Below are 25,323 nucleotides of genomic sequence, written 5' to 3' on the forward strand. Positions count from 1 at the left end.
GGGAGGGAGGGAAGAAACTATCAATATATAATGAGGTAGAAAAATTCTCTCCCTCCCCTATAATTCCCCTGATGTTTCCAAGTTTTCTGTGGTTATTTGGGTGACAGTGTTTGTTTTCAGGAGTAGCCTAGAATGTAAAGCCAGTGTTCAAGATAATTGATGATGGCTGCCCTGAAGAAAGACCATCTTGTACCCAAGGAGCTGTTTCTTTTTAATCCTTTCTTTCTATTACTAGTTTTAAATAATGCTTCTGACAAGATTCTGCTTTTCTTCTGTCAACTGTCAGTGAATAGTATTTGGCATTATTTGTGAGGCTGTAAATACATTACATGAAAAAATAATGAGTCCTTAAAAAGTCAAGACAAATGCCTCCAGAGACATTTACCTAACATGGTGATTTATGAAGGTCCGGGAATGAAGTTTCAGAAACTTCCAAATGTAAAATCTGGAACATAAAATAAAGTCTCTGCCAAATCTTTCTTTGTTTTAGCCCCTGAACACATTTCTCTTTTACTTTTAATCTGAAAGTTGGAGAATGTTTTTCACATTCAACTTAAATTGTTTAGTTAATGGTCTAAGAATAACTTCGGGAGCATCCCTCAGCATAGCGTGTTATTACTCCATTCTTCTGACTGAACTTGATGTATCTACTGTGTTCTTGCTACATAAGCTGATCCCTGGGATTAATCATTTTCTTTTTACCAGCTAGAAATTGAAGACGTTTAATGGATATACCTACATCAGTCAATTTAATGAGTCTCATTGTCTGGGGTTTGAAATATACTGATCATTCTAATGTTAAAATATAGTTGACAGTCATTTCAAGTTTCCAAGTTTTCTAAGTTTGTCCTTCTTGCATGCCTGAGGAGGGTAATTTAGTTTAAGATTTTTTAAAAATTTAGTTTTTCAGAGCCTGGGAACTCAAGTGCATCTACTGAGTAATGTGCAGAAGGGACTCAACATTGTTTGCATTGTTTACTACCGTATAACTTAAGTAAATCACTAAACTTCTGTTTCTTTAGTAGGGACTATTTTGTTATCTCCGTAGAACTTGTACTGTGGAAGGATCATGCTGGATAGTATAACCCAGGGGAATCTCTGGCAGCCTTACAACTGTAAGGGAAATAATGGAATGTTGACATGGTTGTGATATCTGTCCTTGGGTGGAGAGCCAAGGGGCCCCGTTTCTCTTCAGAGGCTGAGCACGCGGCCAAGAGGGTGGCCTTCCAGAAAAAGGAGGCCCAGCAAGTCGTCATATACAATTACAAGAACTCAAGTGTCCTCAAACTGGAGTCATAATTCATGGTTTTTGGTTTCTGTTTTGTTTTCAGTTGTTTGAATTTATGAACTTTCTGGCTGAGAACGTCATCTTCTGTTACATGGGCCTGGCGCTGTTCACGTTCCAGAATCATATCTTTAATGCTCTTTTTATACTTGGAGCCTTTGTATCCTTTGAAATACAGAGAATGGGGTGATTAGAGAAGACAACCAACTGCTTACTTTTACTGATTATTCTGTTAAATTGCTAGAGCAATTTCCTGGGGTTCACTGCAGGGCTCAAACTCAAGACAGATTCATAATTTCTAAGTAAGGAAGCAAAGAATCTAAGAAATTGGGACCTTTATTAAATACTTATGGTTCAGGATAAGAAGTTTGGAAAATACTGAGGAAAATGAAGGGAGAAAAGGAAAATGTTGTTTTTTGAGTATTCAAGATGTGTTTTACTAAAATTATGAACCATTTACATACAAATTATGTCAATCCATTCTATATACAGACATATTTAATCTGCTTTAGAATATATCAGAAGGCAGCCAGGATTATTAAGCTTTGGAAATGTTTTCATTTCAAGATGGCAAAATATTTTTTCATTGAGTACTTTGAAAATAGAATAGACAGAGGAAAGATCAAATGAAATTAGCATGATGGATATGCTTTCAACATCCTAAGTGTTGTGCACATGTAAGCTCGTTTTAATAAGATAGCACCTTTCCTTTCTTGAGGAAAGATCAAATCAAGACCTCACTTTTAATGCAGCTGTGGCAGGAGGCATTCCCAGTAGGAATGGATGCCTGTCCAAAAGGATGTTGAGTCATTAGGAATGTCCAAAAGGACCCTCAGCAGCTGTTGTCCTTCTTACTTGGAAAATGGGCAGATGCCCCCTCAGATCATAGATGGGTAATCGTAACAGCCAGGAGAGCTGACCCCTCTTTTTATAAGCCCTTTTCTAGCTCAATATCATCACTTGCCTCTAAATCTCTTTCCTTGAGCATTCAGCTGAACCCTCAAACTACATCCAAAACCTGGATTTTAGAAGGATGCTTCATTTTCCCAAATAACTTTGTCCCATTGGGAACGAAGTAGAATAGATAGACTAGCAGGAAGAGTCCAAGGTCCAAAAAACGAGAGAACACCACCACCAATGTTTTCAAAGATTTTACTAAAATGCCCTCTTAAAGAAACAGTTATATTATACAGCTAGACAGGTAAGTTCTCTCAAAATTAATTCACTAAAAAAAAGCAAGGGAAGGTTGCTAGATACAGGGAGTATAAACTGATGGGAATAAGATGGTAATCACAGGCAGAAGTACATTTATCCTTTCTATAGGACTGTTTGAAAAGATAATGCCACAGCATCTGAACGGTCGCTGCCTCTCATTTTACAGCAAAATTGAGGATAGAGTCAGTCATCAGCAACATAAATGTGATGAGAATATTTACAGTGATTGAAACGGTATTGGGCTAACAGTTTTAAAGCAGGTATATATTCAGAGAAAGGCAGGGTTCTCCATTATTTCTGGAAAGGAATTGACACTGAAAGATGAATTTTGGAAGCCAGTTGGACATACATGAATTGACATGTTTATTCCTGTTTTTCATAATGTAGAGAAGCTTAAGGACATAATATTTAAGCTCAAGGACTCAAACCCTTATTGCAGCAACATTTTCCTCAATGTTTCCCTGTACTTACCTTCAGCTAGCAATTTTTGTTGCCAGAGCCTGCAACATATATCCCCTCTCCTTCCTCCTGAATCTGGGTCGAAAACAGAAGATTCCCTGGAACTTTCAGCACATGATGATGTTTTCAGGTATGTGGATTACATTGTATGTTAGTGCTGCTGTTCTCTCAGAACAGAACATGGAAGGTCATAAGGAGACTTTTTAGAAACATTTTACGGGAAGAACTTATCTTTACCCCATTCTACCTAACACCATGCTAATGCCCTGGAAGTTCTGAGCAACAGCAGGATATCTCTTTCCAGGAGAGAAATGAAATTAAAGGGAATCTTGTTGGTATGTCCTCATGGTACAGTATCTGGTCAGAAACTGGCATAGAATGGACATTGGACTTTTCCCTGATCTTTATCAGATCAATTTTCACCTTGGGGAATTTGAATTATTTCATAAATTGCATGCTCAAGGTAAAGGGTACTATGTCAGTAAAGGGTACTATTCTTGTCTGATGTCAGAGCATCTTTTCCTTAAAATCCCTACTTCTTCCCTATGCAAAGTTCCAGAAACTTCTCAAAGTGCCTGCAAAAGCAAATCAGATCTACGTACGCTCAGTTGTTAGTTAAGCAAACAAATATTAATTGAGCACTTACCAAGTGCCCAACAGAAGATCTAGGCACTGGTTGATGAAACCAACAAGGTCTCTGCACTCAAGAATCTTGTACGTGAATTGTTTCCATCATACCCTGAAGACTCCTTTCCAAAAGAAAATAAGCCAAATGAATTTGCTGACCCTGAGCAACTCTGGGGATTATGGTTTATTTCTGTTCAATCAATTTTCCTTCTATCCCATTAAGCTTTCCCTGTTCAGAGACCTTGTTCAGAGACCCTTACTTGCCTCCTATGTGTGTGTACACATGATACCATCAAAGGCAGTTCATTGAAAGATACATGAGAGTAAAAAAAATTACTATCAGAATGGCAATATCATTTGGGGTACATATAGTGGCACATAGAAAAAGTGAGAGAAATTGACATGTATCAATACTTGCTCTTTGCTGCTAGCTTTTTTTTTTTTTTTTTGAGTTGGAGTCTCACTCTGTCACCCAGGATGGAGTGCAGTGGCACATTCATAGCTATCCCTGCATTGACCTGCTGGGCTCCGGTGATCCTTCTACCTCTAAGTAACCGGAATTATACGTGCGCACTACCATGCACCGCTAATTTTTTATTTATTATAGGGAAGAGTTCTCGCTACGTTTCCCCGGGCTGGTGTTGAACCTGTGAACTCAGGCAATTCACTCACCTCAGCCTCCCAAAGTGCTGGGATTACAGGCTGAGCCACTGAGTCTGGCTGCTTGCTATTTTTAAAATCAATCCTATGAAGCAAGTATTAACACAGTTTTATACATGTAGAAACTGAGTCCAGGATCTCAAATGGGTTAAACAACTTGACCAAGGACAAAAGCATTCCTGAGCCCAGATCTTTGAGGCTCCACCTCAGACCCAACCAAGTGTCTCAAAATCCACATTCTGAAAAGTGATACTTGAATCAAAAGATTTGTTTGACCTGTTTCACCATCAGTGCCTTTCTAGCCTGGTCCACACAGTAAAGAGGGGCAGCTCTCAAGTTAATAGTGAGTCATTCAGTCAAATATAGACAAGTGGCAACCCAAAGTTAAAAATCACCCTTCTGAAGGCCTCTAACTGTGCTTCCTTACATTTCCAGACATACTAGAGTGAGACAGAGAGAGAGAGTCATAAAGAGAGTGAGAAATTGAACTGGTGGGTGCTTTGAGAACAACAGTGTACTTTGGCAATGAGTTGACTTCCATTATGAAAAAGTAAAAGATAAATTTGATCACATATAAATAGGAAGCCAGCATTGGGTTGCTTTTTTTGCAAAGCACTCTTAGGAGTTGGAAAGCATTTTTCCTTCTTTCCCATCAAAACATCAGTGATTTTACTCTGGAGGATAGCAGCTTATTTTCAAAACTTGGATATTGTATTTTAAACATTGCTTTATTTGACAAAGAATGCTTTGAGCAAAATGTAAGACTCTAGATAATCATATTAGAATGTGAAGTGTCTGCCCAAATGGCCACCTGGCTTGATGGTTTCTCCAGGCTTTGGCACCTTCTAAGTTTGCTTAGCTGTAGGATTGAAGCTGCATTAAAAACTCATAGAGGCCAACAATATGGTGTGTACAGCGAGGGGATGTGTGGAAACCCAGAACTTATCTTTATAATATTTTAAAGCAAGAAGTCAGCAAACTATGGCCCTTGAAGCAATCTGGCTAAGGGCTCTTTTATTAATAAAGTTGGAATTAGCACTACCTCTTTACTTATTGTCTATGGCTGTTTCTGTGCTACAGTGGCGGAGGTGGGTAGTTACAACAGAGACTGTATGGTTCACAAAACCTAAAATATCACTATCTGGCCCTGTTCTAAAGCACCCTCACCTTCTTAAAAAGAATAAATAAATAAAGCCATATTAATGGGGTTGAAATTATTAGTTCAATTCATGGAATGCAAATTAGCTAGCTCCCATCATTAAAGAGACCAGCATGCCAAATTTTCAGGACAACTATCTGCATATGATTCTGATGTCCAGAGAATGCCACCTATTATCTTCCACATTGAGCACCTGTGTCATCTGCCAGGCAGTAAGCTTAGCAGCTTAAACTCAAAGGTGCAGTCATCTTGGGCCAGTGTGGGCTTCTTGTATATATTTAACTGGATTTTTGTTTTGTACACTTTTCATATTGAAGTGAATCTGAACAACAGAGAGATTGGGTAACTTCTTTACTTTTTATTTATTTATTTTTATTTTTTTGAGTTGGAGTCTCACTCTGTCACCCAGACTGGAGTACAGTGGCCACTCCCGGCCACCGCAGCCTCGACCTGCTGGGCTCCGGTGATCTTCCTCCTCAGCCTTCCAAGTAGCTGGAACTACAGACGCGCGCTACCACGCCCAGCTAATTTTTGATTTATTGTAGAGATGAGGTCTTGCCAAGTTGCCCAGGCGGGTCTCAAACCCGCAGACTCAGGCAATCCACTCACCTCAGCCTCCCAAAGGCACGGGATTACAGGCTGAGCCACCGAGCTCGGCTAATATTTTTAAGGTCATTTTTATGAAAAGTTAATAATATTGAAAATGCTCTTTCGTATAGTGGAAAGAACACTGGGTTTTCCACTAAAATGCTGTCTTTTTGGCTTTCAAATGAGAAGGTAGCGATGCTACATAATTATGCAATGGAGTCATAGATGCCACAACTCAAAAATCACTTCCCACCTTCCTAAGACCTTTCATATGCACTGTTTTGAGACTCATAGCCAGGGCAAAATAAGATAGGCATTATAAGTCTCTTTTTTTCCTATTGTTTTGTATTGTGGTAAAATACATGTAATATAAAATTTATCATCATCACAATTTAAGTATACAGTCCAGAGTTATTAAGTATATTCATAATATTGTGCAGTCATCATCACCATCCATCTCCATAACTCTTTTCAGCTTCTACAACTGAAACTCTATACCCAGTAAGCAATAACTCTTCATTTCCTCCTCCCAGTTCCTGACAGCCACCATTCTACTTTCTGTCTCTATGATTTTGACTACTCTGAGTGCCTCATGTCAGTGGAATCATATGGTATTTGTCTTTGTCTGATAGGTTTATTTATCTTAGCATAATGTCCTCAGGTTCATCTCTGTTGTAGTATATTACAGAATTTCCTTCCTTTTTAAGGGCGAATAATATTTCTTTATATGGATATACCATATTTTGCTTATCCATTCATCTATCAATAGACATGAGTTTCTTCCACATTTTAGCTATTGATGTGAACACGGGTGTACAAACAACTCTTCAGGACCTTGCTGCCATTTTTTTCCCACAATATATTTCCAGAAGTGGAATTGATGGATCATATAGTAATTCTATTTTTAATATTTTGAGGAACTGCCATGCCATTTTCCACAGTAGCTGTATCATTTTCCAACCCCACCAACAGTGCCCAAATGTTCTAATTTCTCTACATTTTGGTCAACACTTTTTTGGTATGAGGTGGCACCTCATTGTCATTTTGATTTGCATTTCCTTAATTATTAGTGATGTTGAGTATCTTTTCATGAGTGTATTGGCCATTTGCAGGTTTTCTTTGAAGAAATATCTACTCAAGTCTTCAGTCCATTTTTAAGTCGGAACATTTGTCTTTGTTGTTGAGTTATAAAAGTTTTCTATATTTCCAAGGTATTAATCCTTTATCATATATATTATTTGCAAATATTTTCTCTCATTCCATTGATTGCCTTTTTTACTGTTTATATTGTCTTTTGATGCATAATTTAATTTTTCATGAAGTCTAAGTTGTCTATTTTTTTGTAGTTGCCTTTTTTGTTGTTGTTGTTATTTTGTTGTGCTCTTAGTGTCATATCCAAGAAATTTTTGCCAAATCTGATGTGCAATTTTTGTCTTTTTTTTCTAAGAGTTGTATAGTTTTAGGCCTTATGTTTAGGTCTTTGATCCAACTTGAACTAACATTTGTATTTGGTATTAGATAAGAGCTCAATTTCATTATTTTTCATGTGGCTATTCAGTTTTCTCAACACCATTTGTTGAAAAGACTGTCTTTTCCTATTTAATGGTCCTGGCATCCTTGTCAAAAATCTTAACAGTATTAAGTCTTCTAATCCATGAACATGGAATGTGTTTCCATGTATTTATGTCTTCTTTAATTACTTCCAGTAATGTTTTCATTGTACAATTTTTTTACCTCCTGGGGTTAAGTTAATTAATAAGTACTTTTTTTCCTTTTGATACTATCTCGAACATAATTATTTTCATAATGTCCTTTTCAGATAATTCATTGTTAGGGTATAAAAATGCAATTCATTTTTACATGATGACTTTGTATTTTGCTACTTTGATGAACTCATTTATTAGCTTTCACAAGTTTTTCTGTGGAATCTTAAGGACTTTCTACATATAAAATCATACTATCTGTAAACAGATAATTTTCTTTTTTTCCTTCCAATTTGGATGCCTTTATATCTTCTTGCTTAATTACTCTAGCTATAGGTACTATATTGAATAGAAGTGGGAAAAGTGGTCATCTTTGTCTTCTCCCTGACCTTAGAGAAAAAGTCTTTAGCCTTTGATCATCGAGTATGATATTTGCTATGGGTTTTTTTGTATACAGCTTTTATTAAGATAACTTTTTTCTATTCTCTGGTTGAGAGTTTTTTTTAGACTCATGAAACATTTAATTTTGTCAAGTAATTTTTTGTGTCAATTGAGATGATCATGTGTTGCTTTTTTCCCCTTCATTCTTTTAATGTGGTATATTACATTGATTGATTCTTTTGTTGTTGTTGAACCATCATTACATTCCAAGAATAAATCTCACTTGGTCATGGTATGTCCTTTTAATATGTGGCTGAATTCAATTTGCTAAAATGTGAGGATTTTTATGTCAATACTCATAAGAAACATTGGTCTGTAGTTTTCTTGTAGTGTCTATGTCTGGCTTGGATATAAAAGTAACACTGGCTTTAGAATATAAGTTAGAAAGTGCTCCCTCCTCTTCAAATTTTTGAAAAGTTTGTGAAAAATTGGTATTAGTTCTTTAAATGTTTGTTAGAATTCACCGTGAAGTCATCAGGCTCAGAACTTTTTTGCCCAGGATACTCTGGATAACTGATTCCATCTCCTTATTAGTTATAGGTCTTCAGATTTTCTTTTTCTTCATGCTTTAGTCTTGATAAGTTTTGTGTTTCTAGAAAGTTACTTATTTTGTCTAGGTTATTCAATTTGTTAGTATTCTCTTATAATTTTTATTATTTCTCTGGAATTAGTAGTGATGTCCCCATTATTATTTCTAGTTTTAGTAATTTGAGTCTTCTTTTTTTTTCTTAGTCTGTCTAGCTAAAGATATATCAATTTTGTTGATCTTTTCAAAGAACCAACATTTGTTTTCATTTATTTTTTTTTCTTCCCCCCCATTCTCTATTTCACTATCTCTACTCTGATCTTTATTATTTATTTCCTTCTACTAGTATTGGGTTTAGTTTCTTCTTCTTTTTCCAACTCCTCATGTTGTAAGGTTAGATTTTTAATTTGGGATCTTTCTTTTTTTTTTAATGTAAGTGTTCATAGCTAGAAGTATCCCATTCCACACTGTTTTGAGGCTCATAAGTTTTTAGTATGTTTTCCTTTTTATTCATCTTTTAGTATTTTCTAATATTGCTTCTGATTTTATCTTTGATCCATTAATTACTTGAGTGTGTTGTTTAATTTACATAAATTTGTGAAGTTTTAAATTTATTTTTGCTATCAATTTCTAACTTAATCTCATTGTAGTCAGAGAAGATACTTTGTATGATCTCTATTTTTTTAAGTCTATTAAGTCTTAATTTGTGGCCTAACTTATAGTTTGTTCTGGAAAATGTCTCATGTGCTCTTCAGAAGAAGGAGTATGATATTTTTGTTGGGTATTCTGTATGTGTCATTTAGATCTAGTTGGTTTGTTTGTTAAGTCTTCTTTTTCCTTACTTATATTTTGTCTTTTTGTTACATTCATTATTGAGAGTAGAATATTGAAGTTTCCAACTATTATTGTTGCCTATTTCAATTTTGTCAGTTTTTGCTTCATATATTTTTATGGTTTGTCATTAGGTGTGTAAATGTTTATAATTGTATTTTCTTGCTGTATTAATTAAGTCTGTATTAATATATAATGTCTTTCTTTGTCTTTTGTAAACTTTTTAATTTAAAATCAATTTTGTCTGGTATTATCATAGTCACCTTGTCTTTCTTTTGGTTGTTGTTTGCATGGAATATCTTTTTTCTATCCTTCTATACTCTATCTACTTGTGCCTTTGGATCTAAAATCAGTCTATTTAGACAACATATAACTGCATTATATGGTTTTATCCATTCTCCTGGTCTTTGTCTTTAAATTAAAGAGTTTAATACATTCATATTTAAAATAATTACTGACAAGGAGGAACTTCTGTCATTTTGAAATATGTTTTCTACATAGCTTGTAGCATTTTTGCTCCTTATGTACTACATTGCTGAATTCTTTTGTGTTCAGTTAATTCTTAGTAGTGAAATGTTTAAATTCCCTTCCCACTTCCTTCTGTATATCATCTATAACCAATTTCCTGTGGCTACCATGGGGATTCCATTTAATATCCTAAAGTTATAACACTCTGATTTAAATTTACACTAGCTTAACATCAATACCATACAAAAATTCTGCCTCTTTTATAACTCTGTCCCAACCTCTTTTGGTTGTTGATGTCACAAAATCACATCTTTTACATTATGTTTTGCAAAATGCAAACTGTTAATTTTTTATATGCATTGGTCTCTTAAGCTATGTAGAAAACAAAATGTTTCAAGCCAAAGTTGTTATAGTAATACTAGCTTTTATAATGATAATATTTTAAATGTATTTATCTCTTAAATCATATAGAAAACAAAAAGTAAAGTTACAAACCACATAGTAATACAAGCTATTTAATTTTTCCTGTATTTAACTTTACAGAGATCTCTATTTCTTTATATGGTTTCAAGTTACTGTTTGGTATTCTTTCATTTCACACTGCAGGACTCCCTTGAACATTTCTTGAAGGGCAGGTCCAGTGGTAATGAACTAGCTCTAGTTTTGTTTACATGTGAATGTCTTAATTTCTCCTTCACGTTTGAAGGACAAAGTTCGCCAGATACAGGATTCTTGGTTGACAGCTTTTTCTTTTAGCACTTTGAATATATCACCCCACCACCTTCTGACCTCCAAAGTTTCTGATGAGAAATCTGCTGATAATCTTGTTAAAGATTCCTTGTATGTGATGAGTTGCTTCTCTCTTGGTGCTTATAAGATTCTTTCTTTGTCTTTCAGTGGTTTGGTTATAATGTGTTTCGGTATGCAACTCTTTGAGTTCATTCACTTGGAGTTCACTCAGCTTCTTGGATGTTTATATTCATGTCTGCTTCTTTATTGATGTTTTCATTATGTTCATATATCTTTAACTTTCTCCACATCTGCCTTTAGTTATTTGAGCATCTTTAATATGGCTGTTTTAGCAAAAATAAAAATAAGATCAAACTAGAGCTCCTAGGCAGGTCACTAGCTCTAGGGCTACTGTTGCAGAAGCACCCATTTTGTGAGCAACTCTTTTTATCCAGGCAGAGGTTCTCACCAAACAGGTCAGAAAAGGTCCTCCACTGGGTTCACCATTAATACGTGCTGGGCTGCTGCCTTCTCTTCCTCCCTGCCCCAGATCCAAGGGAAGGGTCTGGGCAGGCATATGACACTCTTGTCTTTCCTGGACTGTTGTTAGCAGGGGATCAAAAAGAGAAAGTGCATCCAGAGGATGGAGGGAAGGGAAGCCAGCAGGCCAAGGCAAAAGGTGGCTCCAGAGTTGTCAGCACCTGGGACACCCCAGGTCAAGTGCAAGGAAATACCAAGAGGCTCTGAGATGACCAGGAGCACAATGTCACAGAGCTCACCACACATGTCCTTCCTGTTATCTTCCCTGGGGTCTATGAAATTTTAAATTATGAAATCCCTGTAGTTGGGGAAGTGGGGAGAAATAGAATCTGATGCCTCAGGGATAATTTTTTAAAATATGCTTGTTTTAAAGTCTTTGTTTAGTATATCTGCCCTCAGATCTTTTTCAGGCTTTCTGTTTGTTTATTTTTTAAATTTTGAATGGTTGACTTTCCAGTTTCTCTGTATACTTTGTGATTTTTTTGTTAAAAACTTGACATTTGAATCTAATATTCAGTAAGTCTGGAAAACAGATTTTTAACCCTTTCCTAGGGTTTGCTGGGTTTTGTTACTGTTTTTGTTTGTTGTTGTTGTTTTTATTGTTGTAGACTCTCTCTGTACAGATGATCAGTCTAAAGTGTAAACTTAGAGATCTTCTCAGGTCTTTTCTGAGTCCATGCCTTTTCTTGGGCTTACATAGTCACTACTTAATTTCTCTGTATAAGTTATTTTTTAATGTCCTAGTCTCTCATTTCTGGCTCTCAGAAGGGGGAGAAAAAAATTAAAGGTGGAAAAATCAAAAGGGGACAGGATAAATAAAAATTCTCTTCAGCCAGAAGGGGAGGAGCTTGTACCCATGAAGGAAGGTACAGTGACAATGGTCACAAAGTCTTTTTGTCTGCACCTCTGTGATTAGACCCAACAATTCAAGATCAGAGCATAGATTCCTGATATTTGGAGGATAGGGTCCTTTTTGCCCACCCTGGTTCTTGCAAGCTGTTTGCAAGTTGCTCCAGAAACACATATGCGGCTGCCTGCCACAGAGCTGAAGGGTAGGAGATGGATAGCTGCCGCTGTGCTAGGAACAGTAACTAACCACAATTAACCGTAATTTATTGCTCAAACCTTCTCCTGGAAGCTGCAATCCTTCAATAGATTCCAGAATTCCAAAATAATTACATCAGACAGATTCTGCCAGTGCAATAGTTGTCTAGGTGACAATGCAAATTCCTGGTGCTTTCTACTCTGTCCTATTCCCAGAATTCCATTATTGGTCTCTTTTTGCAGAACTAAGAGAGAGAGAGAAGGCTGGGCATGATGGCTCAAGCCTGTAATCCTAGCACTTTCGGAGGCCGAGGTGAGAGAATTGCCTGAGCCCATAGTTCGAGAACAGTCTGGGCAACCTGACGAGACCTCATCTCTACAATAAAAATTTTAAAAAATTAGCTGGGCGTGGTAGTGTGCACCTGTAGTTCTGATTACTTGGAAGGCTGACATGGAAGGATTGCCTGAGGCCAGCAGGTCGATGATGGGGTGGCCGTGAACATGTCACTGCACTCCAGTGATACTCCAACTCACAAAAAAAAAAAACAGAAAGAGAGTTTGAATATCTTGCTCACACTCTCACAACCAGTTTGAAATGAGATTGTGAGTTGAACCCAGGCCTCTTGACTTAGAATTTTGAAACTTCTCATCTATATAACACCACCAGATTTGCTCTGAAAGTTCAATCAAAATCATGTCGTTTCTAATCCAGACCAACCCTAGCATGTCTAACATGTCCCTCAGGCAAACCTGATCCCCATTCAGTTCACAGCAAACCAGTCACAGACTCATACACTGCACCCACTGACCCCCATCAGAATGAATGAAGTGTCAGGTGAGTCCTCACATGCGAGGTAGTATTTTTCTTTAAAAGAGAATGCACCAGACTCAGATTTGATTTTCTGCATGAATTCTGATAGCTATACATTACTCAGGACCTAAAGTTTTAAATATATTTGCCAGGAAAGAAAGAATTTAAAAGGTCAACTTAAGGTAACATAAACCAGAGGAGGAGATTAACAAAGCAGATCAAACAACACACTGTCTAGCCTTTTCTGGGCATGTGAGAACACCACCTGCTGAAACCAGAAGAAAAAGTCAGTGCCCTTAAAGAATATTTGCTTCAAAATATAGTCTCATGTTCTTACTTTTGACTAGAGTGGTTTTCTTATGCAGTAAAAGGATGACTTCAAGCCGGGCTCAGTGGTTCAGCCTGTAATCCCACGCCTTTGGGAGGCTGAGGTGAGTGGATTGCCTGAACCCGCGGGTTCAAGACCTGCCTCGGCAACTTGGCGAGACCTCATCTCTATGATAAATCAAAAATCAGCCGGGCGTGGTAGTGCGTGCCTGTAATTCTGGCTACTCGGAAGGCTGAGGTGGAAGAATAGCTGGAGACCAGCAGGTCGAGGCTGCGGTGGTGGCCACTTCACTCCAGTCTGGGCAACAGAGTGAGACTCCGACTCAAAAAAAAAAAAAAAAGGATGACTTCAGCAGCCCTCTAACTGAATCTAGTTGGCGAAGCTTCATGAATAAACTCAGATGGAGCCTTTCTTTACATAGCTCAAAACATTTTTGCAAAGAGCTGTTTTGAAAAGGTAAACAATGACTCTACATCTAAAACGGGAGTGTGAATTTATTTTTACATTTCCTCATTCACAGTCATCCAGATACTCATTCAACAGCTATTTATTGATGCACTCTCTTGGGTAGGTATTTGTGTGAACAAAGGCAAAGATTAGGGCCCTGCCCTCCAGAGAAAGCCGAGTTTGGCCCAAGCTTGGTTTACTAAGGCAGTGTACTTCAGAGCATTCAAAAGTCAGTCAAATAAGAACTTGAGATTTTTGTCTTAGTTAGTGACACCTACCACTTGAAGAACGCTTTTCCGTTATTGTGACCCTTACTTTATGAATGTCTTTTTGGCATTGGGCAGGTGAGGCGCCTTCCACAGAGCTGGATTCGCTGTGAAGTTAATGAACTTAAGTGTCACGTTCCCTTTTATACCACTCTTTCCCAGATCCCGAGAGCAGCCCTAGAAGTGTGTTCTGATGAGCCTATAAAGGTTGCATAAGTAAGACATTTTGTGTGTTTTTTTATTAAGAGGGCTGCAAAACGTTTAACCTCGAGACCTCACAAAACCTGAACCAGACTTGCCTCTAAATCAGGATGAACTCAGAGGTGAACATTTAAGAAGGACTCCATCTGCTTCTTATTCACCTCCTGCTAGTTAGAGGAGCCTTCATGAGTGTTGAAACAAGGGCTCAAAGCTGTGTAGATGGCTCTGGTTCAGCAATATCTGAGTAAAGCTCACTTTGTTGGTGGATGACCCCACTGTCGCTGCCACTGCCACACTCTACCCCCACCTTCACCCTTTACTCCTACAGCCAATTAAACTGAATGAAGTGACTGTCAGGGCCCGGACTGAATTTCTTATCTAGCATGAACCCTACCTGATTTATCTTATATAGACTAGTCATCTAACACATGATGCCTTGGAACATGAAAATGCCGAATAAGTCTGAAGGTCAGGAGTCTGTCTCCTCTTTCTCTGGTCTCTTTCTCTTGAGAAGTTTTTACTAATGCAAATTCTGTTCTTGGTAGCTTGGATGCAGTTAAAAGTCAATCGGGAAAGTTTACCCTGAGACATTTTTAAGACCTTCTTTAAATTCAAGGCCAGAAGGCCATAACTGCTCTGGTGTATCGTGTGACACCCGGCACAAAGGGCTTAAGAGGAATGCTAAGCTCCCCCGACTGTTCCTGTTGCTCTCAGCACAACTCTACTTAATGCCACGAGTGAACAGCCCCGCCTCAGCTCTCAGTTCCCTTGGAACCGAAGAGGCAGCGCTCTGTGGTTAAATTCAAGGAGGAGATGTGCTTTGCACAAATTAGCTTCCCTATTGATGTGTTGAATATTACAAAGATCAGTCCTCTTGTTTTAATTCAAATCCATGTGCTGCAATTTTTATTTAATTTAAAACTAAATAAAAGCCGGGAGTTGCTGGAAGGAGGGGAAATGCCAAGTCCAATTGAGCCCTGGCAGCCTTCCTGAAACTACTGTGACTTGGGTCCTGTGAACTACTGGGCTAGAGAACCACCGTGCAGAGCTGCTGGGCTTATCTAGGGAGGCTAGGGAAGCACCTGGACAGATTGTGGGACCCAGGCCGTATGTCAGAGAACGGTGCTTCTCAATTCGTCGATTTTTGCTCCACTTTGAAAACACTGAAACACCGATGTGTCCTATCACAAAAACTAGGAAGAGTTTTAGCCAGTGAAATGTGTCCACGGTGTATGGATTTATGCAAAACTTCATCTGTGAGCTCACATAGCCATGAAAACAACAGCACTGAGTGTTTCCTGGCTTTGTGGCTAATGTTCTAAGCTCATTTTGTTGTCCACTAACACTCATTAACATTCAAATAGCAGCCAACACCAAAGGATTAAGAGCAAGGCATGGAAAACAAACTTTAAATTAAGAAAATTTTTCCATTAACATTCATTCCCCCCACCCCCTCCATTGTGAAAAGGCTGCCATTACTATTCAAGTTTTATGGAGCACGATGTTCTGTAGCTCCTGGAACACCAGTGTTCTATGAAAGAACCGCTTTAGAACCCCTGTCAAGGTGTAGACCACCTTTCCCTGTGTCTAATGGGTGAGCCACCAATCAAGTCAGAATCCAGTTTGAGAATTTCATCCAAAAGAGACCTTACCCGATTGACATCAATGCCAGGCAGGAAGAAAGCAAAGGGAATTTAGGAAGGTGAAGAATGAAGGTCATTGTTTCAACAGTGCCTAGAGACAGGAATCAGTGTCAATGACTCTCCAGACTAATGAATCTCTAGTAAACTACCAGGACTGTTCCTTAGTGACTATATCCCCCCCCCCCCCACCGTGTAAAAGGGCATTTCCGTGTTCTCTTGTTCTTTGATACCCAAGTGTGTCCTCGGACCAGCAGCTTTGACATCCTCTAAGTGCTTGTTAGAAAAAATACTGTATCCAATACTGAATCAGCATTCTAACAAGAACCCCCAGGTTATTCGTGTGCACATGAAAATCTGAGAAACTTGTTTCAGAACACAATCACAAATCATGGTTTCTGCTCCGAACCTCTCTCTTCATTCCTCCCACCTCATTCTGTTTTGTTTTAGACCATTCTACACGCCAATCTTGCCTCTTGCTCTCCTATTTGGATAGCACAGCATAGCACTGCTCATCTAGTAACTTAGTTTCTTCCAGTTTCTCCAGCATGCTGGGGGTTTTCCCCCTTCTACCCAGGCTGCCCTTCTGCCAGGAACCCTTTCCACATCCACCCACCTTCACTCTCTTATGCAGCTGATTCCTTTTATTCTTCAGATTTCAGTTCAGACATCCCTTCTGATAAAAAGCCATTGTAACTCCTCAAGGCTGGGTTGGCGTCACTCTCATCTGTTTCCATAACACCCAATACTTCTCCTTTCCTAGCCATCATCACACTCTACCATGATTTTTGGTTTGCCTGCCCCATCCTCTCTAGACTGAAAGCTTTGTGAGGACAAAATGCTTATCTCTTTACCTTGGTACCCAGTATGCTACTTTGAAACTGAGCAGCCAAATATTTGGTGGATAAATAAGTGAATGAATGATATACAACACTGTTCACCCAACTAAAATTGAACATTTTACCCACTCTGCCACTTAAAGACTATTTGTTCCTGTTCTATCAGCCCTGAGAACTTTCTATTCCAGAATTGATTCTCACAGGTAGTTCTAAGACCAGGCTTAGCTAGTTTCATAGGTGGGAAGCTAAGTGACAAAAAGGCAAGAAATCACCAAGTGAAATCTTTTTTAATCAAAGAAAATATTTTTCACCTTTTCACATCTAGCTGAAAGAAATCCTGCCCTGAACATTAGTAACAATAAACATTGGTAACACTTCCTCAAAACGCATGTGGAATTGAGAATACTTTTCAAATCTTTGCTTTGTTGGGGGGGTGTGGTTGTTTTCCTATTAAAAACCTGAGATCTCATGACAAATACTGGAACGTTTACATGGGCCGGGTGAGTCAAGTTAAGAAGCAGGCTAAACCTAACTTCAGCTTAGAAAAAGCATGTCTTCAAATATATTTATAGGCATTAGCTAAGAGTCTGGGCCCCTCTGAGAGCTGGTCTTTTCTTTCCTTTCAACTCCCTTGTTCATACTTCCAGAAAGAGAACCCATATGCCATCGTGATGCTATCAGGAATTCTTTGCCCGCCTGCCTCTTTGAAGCCCTCTTACCCAGAGTTCGTTGTTCTCGTAATTTCCTATGCTCTAGCTCCATCCTTTTCTGGGCATACTTTGTGTAATTGGTTAGAGCACTGCCTCTTCCCCACCAGTACAAGGCCTCTACCAGCTAATGGGGCATAGGGGCAGAACTTTTTCTCCATTAGAGAAGATGAACTTCCACTGAGTCCTCATTTCTCTCAGGTGGTGCCCACTGTGGCCTTGGGCAGGCATTAGTGAGCAAACGGACTGGAGTAGGTTTTCTGAGGTCTTCAGATGGGCAGAGTTCACTAGCTTATGCAGGAAATGAACCAGAAAAATATTTTAATGATGGTGTCAAGCAGTCACAAGAAAAAGTCATCTTGGATAATGAATAATCACAAGCAGTCTTCCCATGACAACACAGACAAGTATAGTAGATCCATATGGATTGCAGATCCCATCAAGCCTTCACAGTTTTGAATGCAGAGAAGAAGATATATGATTATGATGAATTCAGAATATCTGAGGAATGGCTCAGAACTGTAGCCAGCCCCATACAGTTGTTTTCTTCCCAATATTAAGTCAAAACATTATCATTCTTCACTTAGCTCCAAAATAAATTTACAATAAAAATTACTTGCTCTTGCATTTTTAAGCAGCAAGTTAGGTTTTGCTATTTGGCACGCCACATTATGCTTTAGATAAGAACTACTAGCTTGATGAAATGTAAGGGGTTCAGGCTTTGGAGCAGATTCAGCCACTTGGATCTATGTGATTAACCCCTTCCAAATCTTAGCTTCCTAGCCTGTAAAATGGGGATCATAATACAGTTCTTACCTTACATAGCCAATGTTGAAAACCAAGCCAGAACATTTATCTTTAAAATGCCTGGTACAGGGACTGCCACCTTGGAGACACTCACAATGGAAACTTTCTTTTACTTTCTTTAACCACCATAGATGACAAGACAGCCACTCGTGCTTTCGTAGAGATAGGACTCATGTAAACTCACACCTGGTCCCAGGAAAACATCCTATCAGAGACTGAGGTTTTTATTCCAGAGAAGGTTTGATTGTCAAATTGCTGCAGAGGACACAGTCTGAGGCAGAAGCTATGTGCTAGAGTCATTCCTGTAAAGACAAAAGCTCATTATGGCTTCTGCTTCTTTCCCTCCCTTCATTTAAGGACAATTGTTGATATTCTACTTTTATTCCAGCAGTGACTTACTCCTGACATTGATACATGAATCAAAAGTGTGACTCAAAGTACCAATTTTTGTGAGAAAAATATATTGTCCCACCCCCGACAAGTTGATGCGTATATAATATCACAACCAACTTAGACATGTATTGAATGTGAGAAAGCAACAAGATGTTATAGATGATCAGATCATCCTATGTACTGGGGTGGTGCCACCAGAGCATGCCTCTGAGAGACACAGTAATGAAGGGACACACTTGTCACCTCGCCCTACATTTAAGGGATATAAGATCCTAGAATACAAGAAAATCAATAATTTTATAATTTAATTCAGATTCTTTCCATGTACATTTAAATTTTTTAGGATTCCAGAGTGCCACAGATGTCACAAACATCTGAATGATAGTTTTAACAAGATTAGCCTGTCCACAGAAGCAAACAAATGGACTAGACTCTTTTTCTCTATTTTCTGCCTGAATTTACTTATTAATTGCTACTTGTTTTGGCATTAGGTAGATAAAACCTTAGAAAACTCTCAACACAAATAAAACAAGTTCGAAAAATTAGTCTATCAGTGCCAGGAACAAATCCCTGTACTTCTGCCCGCAGGTTCTGTGGACCGAGTTCAAAGGAGTCAATAAGATTGACTCAAATAAGTTACATGTGCAAGTGAGCAAGAAGCAGTTACATTTTAAAATGCCTTGTACTAAATATCCATAGGGCCAATAAGTAATTTAGGCATTTTCAGCGTTAGTTCTGTTATATTGGGAAAGCTCAAATGCTGTTTGGTCAACCAAGTCCTTCGCAGACAGACCAAACTTCTGTGAGTAGGGCAAGATCTCAACCCCCACCTCCCAGCCTTCCACTGACTGCCAGGAAGGCTATTCCAGAAGCAACAGAAACCATAGAGTAGCGGTCCCCAAACTTTTTGGCTTCAGGGACTGGTTTGGTGGAAGATAATTTTTTCACGGATGGAGGAGGGTGTGGTTTCGGGATGATTCAAACTCATAACATTTATTGTGAACTTTATTTCTATTTTTATTACAATGTAATATAAAATGAAATAATTATACAACCCACCATTAAAAAAAGAGGCATGAGCAGAAGTGGTAAATAAAATAATGGGCAGGCCATAATTTATTTCTATCATTACATTGTAATATATAATGAAATAATTATGCAGATCACCATAAAAAAAGAGACATGAAGGGAAGTAGTAAATAAAATAACGGGCAGGCCATGCACAGACTAAAATAAATGTCGGATTTTCACTTAAAGCCTGCCACCAGATGCAGCTGTACAGTTGAAGTTCTTCAACTCATTTGCCACTCACTGACAGGGTTTTGATATGAATCTGCAAGCAATTGATCTATCATGGTCTCTCTGCAGTCAAACTTCATTGCTAATATTCATCTGTATTTGCTGCCACTACTCAGTGCCAGCATCACCACTTCAGCTCCACCTCAGATCATCAGGCATTAGATTCTCAAAAGGAGCATCCAACCTAGTTCCTTTACATGCACAACTCACAATGGGGTTCATGCTCCTATGAGAATCTAATGCCTCTGTCGATCTGACAGCAGGCAGAGCTCAGGTGGTAATGCATGCAATGGGGGAGCCACTGTAAATACAGATGAAGCTTCACTCACTCACCCTCTATTCATCTCCTGCTGTGTGGTCAGGTTCCTAACAGGTCACATCCTGGGATTGGGGACCCCTGCCATAGAAGATCCATGATTCCATCAATAAGGAAACAAGGAGACCCCAGGGCAAGTTCCCTGCCTGTGATTCCAAGCTTTCCCTCCTTTTAGGGAAACCTTGGCCACCCTCCTCATATTACTGAGCAAAAGGGCTCACTCCTCAGTGCACTAGAAACCAATATTATGACACCAGGTTTTTGAGAAAAGAATAGCTTTTTAATGAAGGTCGACCAACAAGAAGACAGGAGTCCTGCTCAAATGTCTCCCTATGTTGATTTTAAGCCATATGCATTTTGGGGGGGCAGTTAATAGGAAACATGTGGAAATTTAGACTGTGATGTCAGCAAGCTCATTCTGTGCAGACTTTATTTGGCCATCTTGGTTCCAACCAATCTCAACCAGTTTTGTTATCTTACAAGGGAGGGAGTTTCCCAGTTCCAGCAAGTTGTTTCTTTTCTAATCTGCTATCCAGTAAGCGCAATAATTTCTGATCATTGCTGGTTTAATTCTTTGGGGCACAGTTACAGTGGCTAAAACTTCCTCGAAGCTGTTTTAAATTCCACAAGTGAATGTGAAATCACATGTGTTAATAAGTATTTTAAATGCACTCCTCTCAGGCAGGATTGTGAGATTTCCTTCCTCAACAAACTTCTTCCAACTGCCCTCCCTCTTCCTGGCATGAAGTTCATTCTAGAGGAAATGGGATTTTTGACAGGAAAGTCAAAAGAAGATCATTTTAGATTAGGGTGGCCTGGTGGGAATTTCTAGGCAAATGAGGGTCCCAGATGTCTGTGATGCTGGAGAAAAGGTAGAGTGAGAGCAAAAGCAGAGAAAGAATTAGGGAGGGGGCAAGAGGCTGAACACTTGCTTCAAAACAGTGCCTGGAAAATGGGAAGAAAATTTTCTTCTTCTCATCTGTCTTTAGAACTGAGATTTTTGCTATAACCATGATTTTTGTCAAAGGTTAAATAGTAGATAGGAGTAACCTTGGCCATATCACTCTGTTTCTCTCAATGCCTATTTCTTCAGCTGTTAAAAAATATTCTATGATTCTACAGAGACATGTAGCATAGGTAAATGTAGAGCATTGAGATAGTTTAAACTGCTGTGACACAGACTCCCCAAATCCAAAAGTTTAGTCAAAGTAGTCGTTCCTTTCTGGAAGCGAGGGGATGCGTCTTCTCCAGATGATGATTCAGATTTAACCAGGCTCCCTACATCTTATGTCAGAACTCCCTAAGGAAAGGATTCTAGATTCACCAACAACTTGTCAGAAATGTAAATCCTCAGACATCCCACAGACCTACTGAATCAGGCCACCTGGGAGTGGAGCCAGCAATCTGAGGTTGGACAAGTTCTTCAGGTGATTCTGATGTAGTTAACGTCCGGGAACCACTTCATGATTTACACCCAGATAGTAGAAGGGGAAAGAGAGTCAAGGACAGAAATAGCCGCTTCTTGAAAACCTGGGACCACCAGCCCAGGCAACTCGGTGAGACCTTGTCTGTACAATAAATAAAAAAATTAGCCAGACATGATAGCACACGCCTGTAGTTCTGGATACTTGGAAGGCTGAGGCAGAAGGATCGCCGGAGCCTTGCAGGTCAACGCTGGAATGGCCATGATTATGCCACTGCACTCCAGCCTGGGTGACAGAGTGAGACTCCAACTAAAAAAAAAAGAAAAGAAAACGTGGGATTAGAAGTGACACACATCACTTCTGCTCTCGTTTCACTGGTGAGAATCTGTCACGTGGCTATATCTAGCTGCAAGAGCTGCTAGAAAATATAGTTTATACAGTTATAGCAGCACATCCTATACCATATAGGACTAGGTTTTGGTAAACAGATAGCCATCTTTGCCAAAACAGCCCTCTGCAGTGGGAATGTTGTCATCACTTATAATATCGCATTTATGGGAAAAAGCAATCTCAGGTCTACACTAGTTTCTTAGCCCCAGCAACTATTGATATTTGGGGTCAGATAATTTTTTGTTGTGGGCTCTGTCTTGGATATTGCAAAATATTTAACAGCATCTCCAGCCTCTACCAACGAGATAATAGTAGTACCCTCACCTCCTCCCCTTTTCTGAACCATGACAAATGTCTCCAGATAATGCCAAATATTCCCCAGGGGTCAAAATCTCTCCAGTTGAGAAGCACTGGTCTAAATGGAAAACTTACCAATTGGCCTTTGGAACACCAGCTGGCCATGAGTTGGCTACTGCTCACAGAATGATGACTTTCTTCTGATCTCTGTTAGCCTTTCCCTTAAATCCTCTGTTGAAGACTTTAGCTAGCTGTAAGGATTATTCCATAGTTTACTACCACATCCATCTTAGCTGCATATAATAAAAAGAAATTTCCAAAGCCAGAGGCATCTATGCATTTTAACTTCAGAACTGATAGAGTTAATCCTATTTACAATTACCCTTCCAGACTTCCAAAAAAACTTCATTTTATATAAAAATATGCGGAAGCTATGTTACTTTTCTTTTCAGTAGCCTTAAGTTTAAATGACTCAAGTTCAGGAAGAGAGGTGAAGGAAGGAAAGTTCTGCTTGTCTAACACCAAACTTAGTTTCCAGGAAAACTCAATTTATTTTTGAATGCAGGTTTTCCAACTGAAAACAACCTGTTGGCTTCACTTCCATGTGATAAAATAATGTTGAACTGAAAATGGAACCAGGTAGCAAGGTTGCATTATCCAGGAAAATGTATTTTGAAAACAGATGGACATTTTTGGCGAAAGTAGTTACCTGTTGCAAGGTCACAGGACTTCAGCAAGGGTAAAAGCAATATATAGTTCCATTTTAGAACCAAACCGGGGTTTGATTTACCAGATTAATAATAAGAATGTATTAAATCTTTTAAATTGATTGCCCTTGGAGTACTTGAAGTAAGAGGAAAAAAGAGATTGCTATGGATTATATCCCAACCGGAAAGACAGGCAGCAAAATAACGCCTCTAAAGGACTTTTCTTTTAAAGCATGGATCATTTTCTCAGGAACAGTGCTGCAACCATGTTCATCTACTGCTCATTTCCTTTGGGTTCCAATTGTACTTTAAACCCCAAAAATGACCTTCCCTTATCCATTCTTGTACACATTCATTCAAGACTTATGGAGTACCTACCCTGTGAGAGGTGCTATCCAGCTCCAGGGATGTCACGGCAGACGCAACAAACAAGTGTGCATTCTAGTATAAGGAGACTTATCTTAAAGCCAAAAAATAAACACAATCATTTCAGGATGGTGATAAGTGTGATGAAAGACAAATGAAACAGATCTGGGTGAAGGTACAAGCACTTTGATCAAATGGTCAGGGCGACCTTCCTGAGGACTGAGATGCTGGGAGCAGCCAAGGGACAGTCTGGGTTGGGGGCACCACAGGTGTGAGAAGCTGAGAGTACAAAGACCTTGATGCACAAACAGACCTGGTTTAAAATAAACTTCAGCTTCCTACTCTTTTCAAGCTTCAAACTGTCCTCCCATAGTCCCACTTTCTTCAGTGAAAAAAAAAAAAAAGGTCCTAACCTCTATCCTGAACTCTGAACTCCTATTCAACCACCCATTCAACCTCTCCACTTGGAAACCTCAGAGGCATTTCAGATTTAACATCTCATATCTGGAACACAACCCCTGATCATCCCTATACACCTAAACATGCTCGCCTCACAGATTTCCTCAATTCTTCTAGTGCTCAGACAATAAATTCTTGTAGAGCTCTCCTCATACCCTTCATCTGACCCATCATCAAATATTACTACTGTGGTCTGACCTGGTTTACTTCTTGCCTGGACTAATGCAGCAGCCTCTTCCTAGCCCCCTACCTCCAGTCTGGAAGTCTGTTTTCCTATCAGAGCCAGAGGTTATTCTTTCAAGCTTAGCACAGATCCTACCGCTGTCATGCATAAAAACCTTTCTAAAGTTTTCCATCTCAAAATGAAATTCGAAAAACTTACTGTTCAAAAACCTGATGTTATCTGGCTCTGTTACCTCTCTGGCTTCATCTCCTTTCATTGTCTTCCACCTCAACCACATTTTTTCTGTTCCAGTCACACCAGCCTTCTTCCTGTTGCTTAAACATTCTGGGAATACCCCTGCTTCGGGGCTTCGCACCATTTATCTGGAAGCCTGGAATGCTTTTCTTCTAGATACTCACATGATTTTTCCCTCTGTTAGGATCTCTGCTCAAATATCACCTAAACAGAGAGACTTTCCTCACCCCCATAACATCCCACCCTTCACATATACACACTCTCTATCCCCTCACCCTACTTTGGTTTTCTTCATATCATCTTGTATAGTTAATCTGGAAGTGCTTTTAACTCAAGGACTATCTCTTATTTGCTGCTATAACCTGGAGCCTGAATAAATGAATGAATGAGTGAATATATGCATCACCATCTCACACCTAGAGAGGCTGAAACCACTGCAGTAGTTCAGTTTAAAAGTATATACTAAGTTTCATATTCTGGAGATTATGGGAGATATAAGAATGTGTAAGGAAGATGAAATTCCATACTTTTAAAAGATCAGGAGTTAGGGGAAAAGAACAGGCCACATTAAAGTACTGAGTCACCTTAGACTATGATTTAATAATAGTCTATGAACAGTATTTTTTATAGGATTTCTAAGAGAGAACAATGTGGACTAGAGTATTCCCGGAAAACTCCATAGGAGTAGGATGGGGGCGAAAAGATGGTTCAAATGGGTAAAGTTTGGAGAAGCCCCCCAAAAAGGCAGAGTTGCAGAAGAAGTGAAGCAAGGAACTAATAGTGGAGTTATGGCACAGGGGCAAGGATAATAAATCTTTGTGGGAAGGGAGAAGCCTGCCTTGATTATTATGGAGATTCTCACTGGAGAAGAGGAACTAAGTGGGAACGCTGGGGTGAGGTTCTGATGGAAAGGTATTTACGGGCTGTGGGAAG

At 39.0% G+C, this 25,323-nt stretch overlaps 1 protein-coding gene across 1 annotated transcript in view; it reads left to right on the forward strand.

Moving 5' to 3' along the window:
• The window catches only part of SLC9A9 (solute carrier family 9 member A9), a 621,198-nt gene that overhangs the window by 357,103 nt on the left and 238,772 nt on the right, over nucleotides 1-25,323 (forward strand). Inside the window, exons 10-11 of the mRNA XM_008064167.1 lie at nucleotides 1,332-1,445; nucleotides 2,978-3,089. Of these exons, the coding sequence (XP_008062358.1) occupies nucleotides 1,332-1,445; nucleotides 2,978-3,089 (226 nt within the window). The remainder of the gene's footprint in view (nucleotides 1-1,331; nucleotides 1,446-2,977; nucleotides 3,090-25,323) is intronic.

This window comes from Carlito syrichta, unplaced genomic scaffold (assembly GCF_000164805.1).
Source record: "Carlito syrichta isolate Samal-C Ts95f unplaced genomic scaffold, Tarsius_syrichta-2.0.1 Scaffold100616, whole genome shotgun sequence".
Taxonomy (NCBI): Eukaryota; Metazoa; Chordata; class Mammalia; order Primates; family Tarsiidae; genus Carlito; species Carlito syrichta.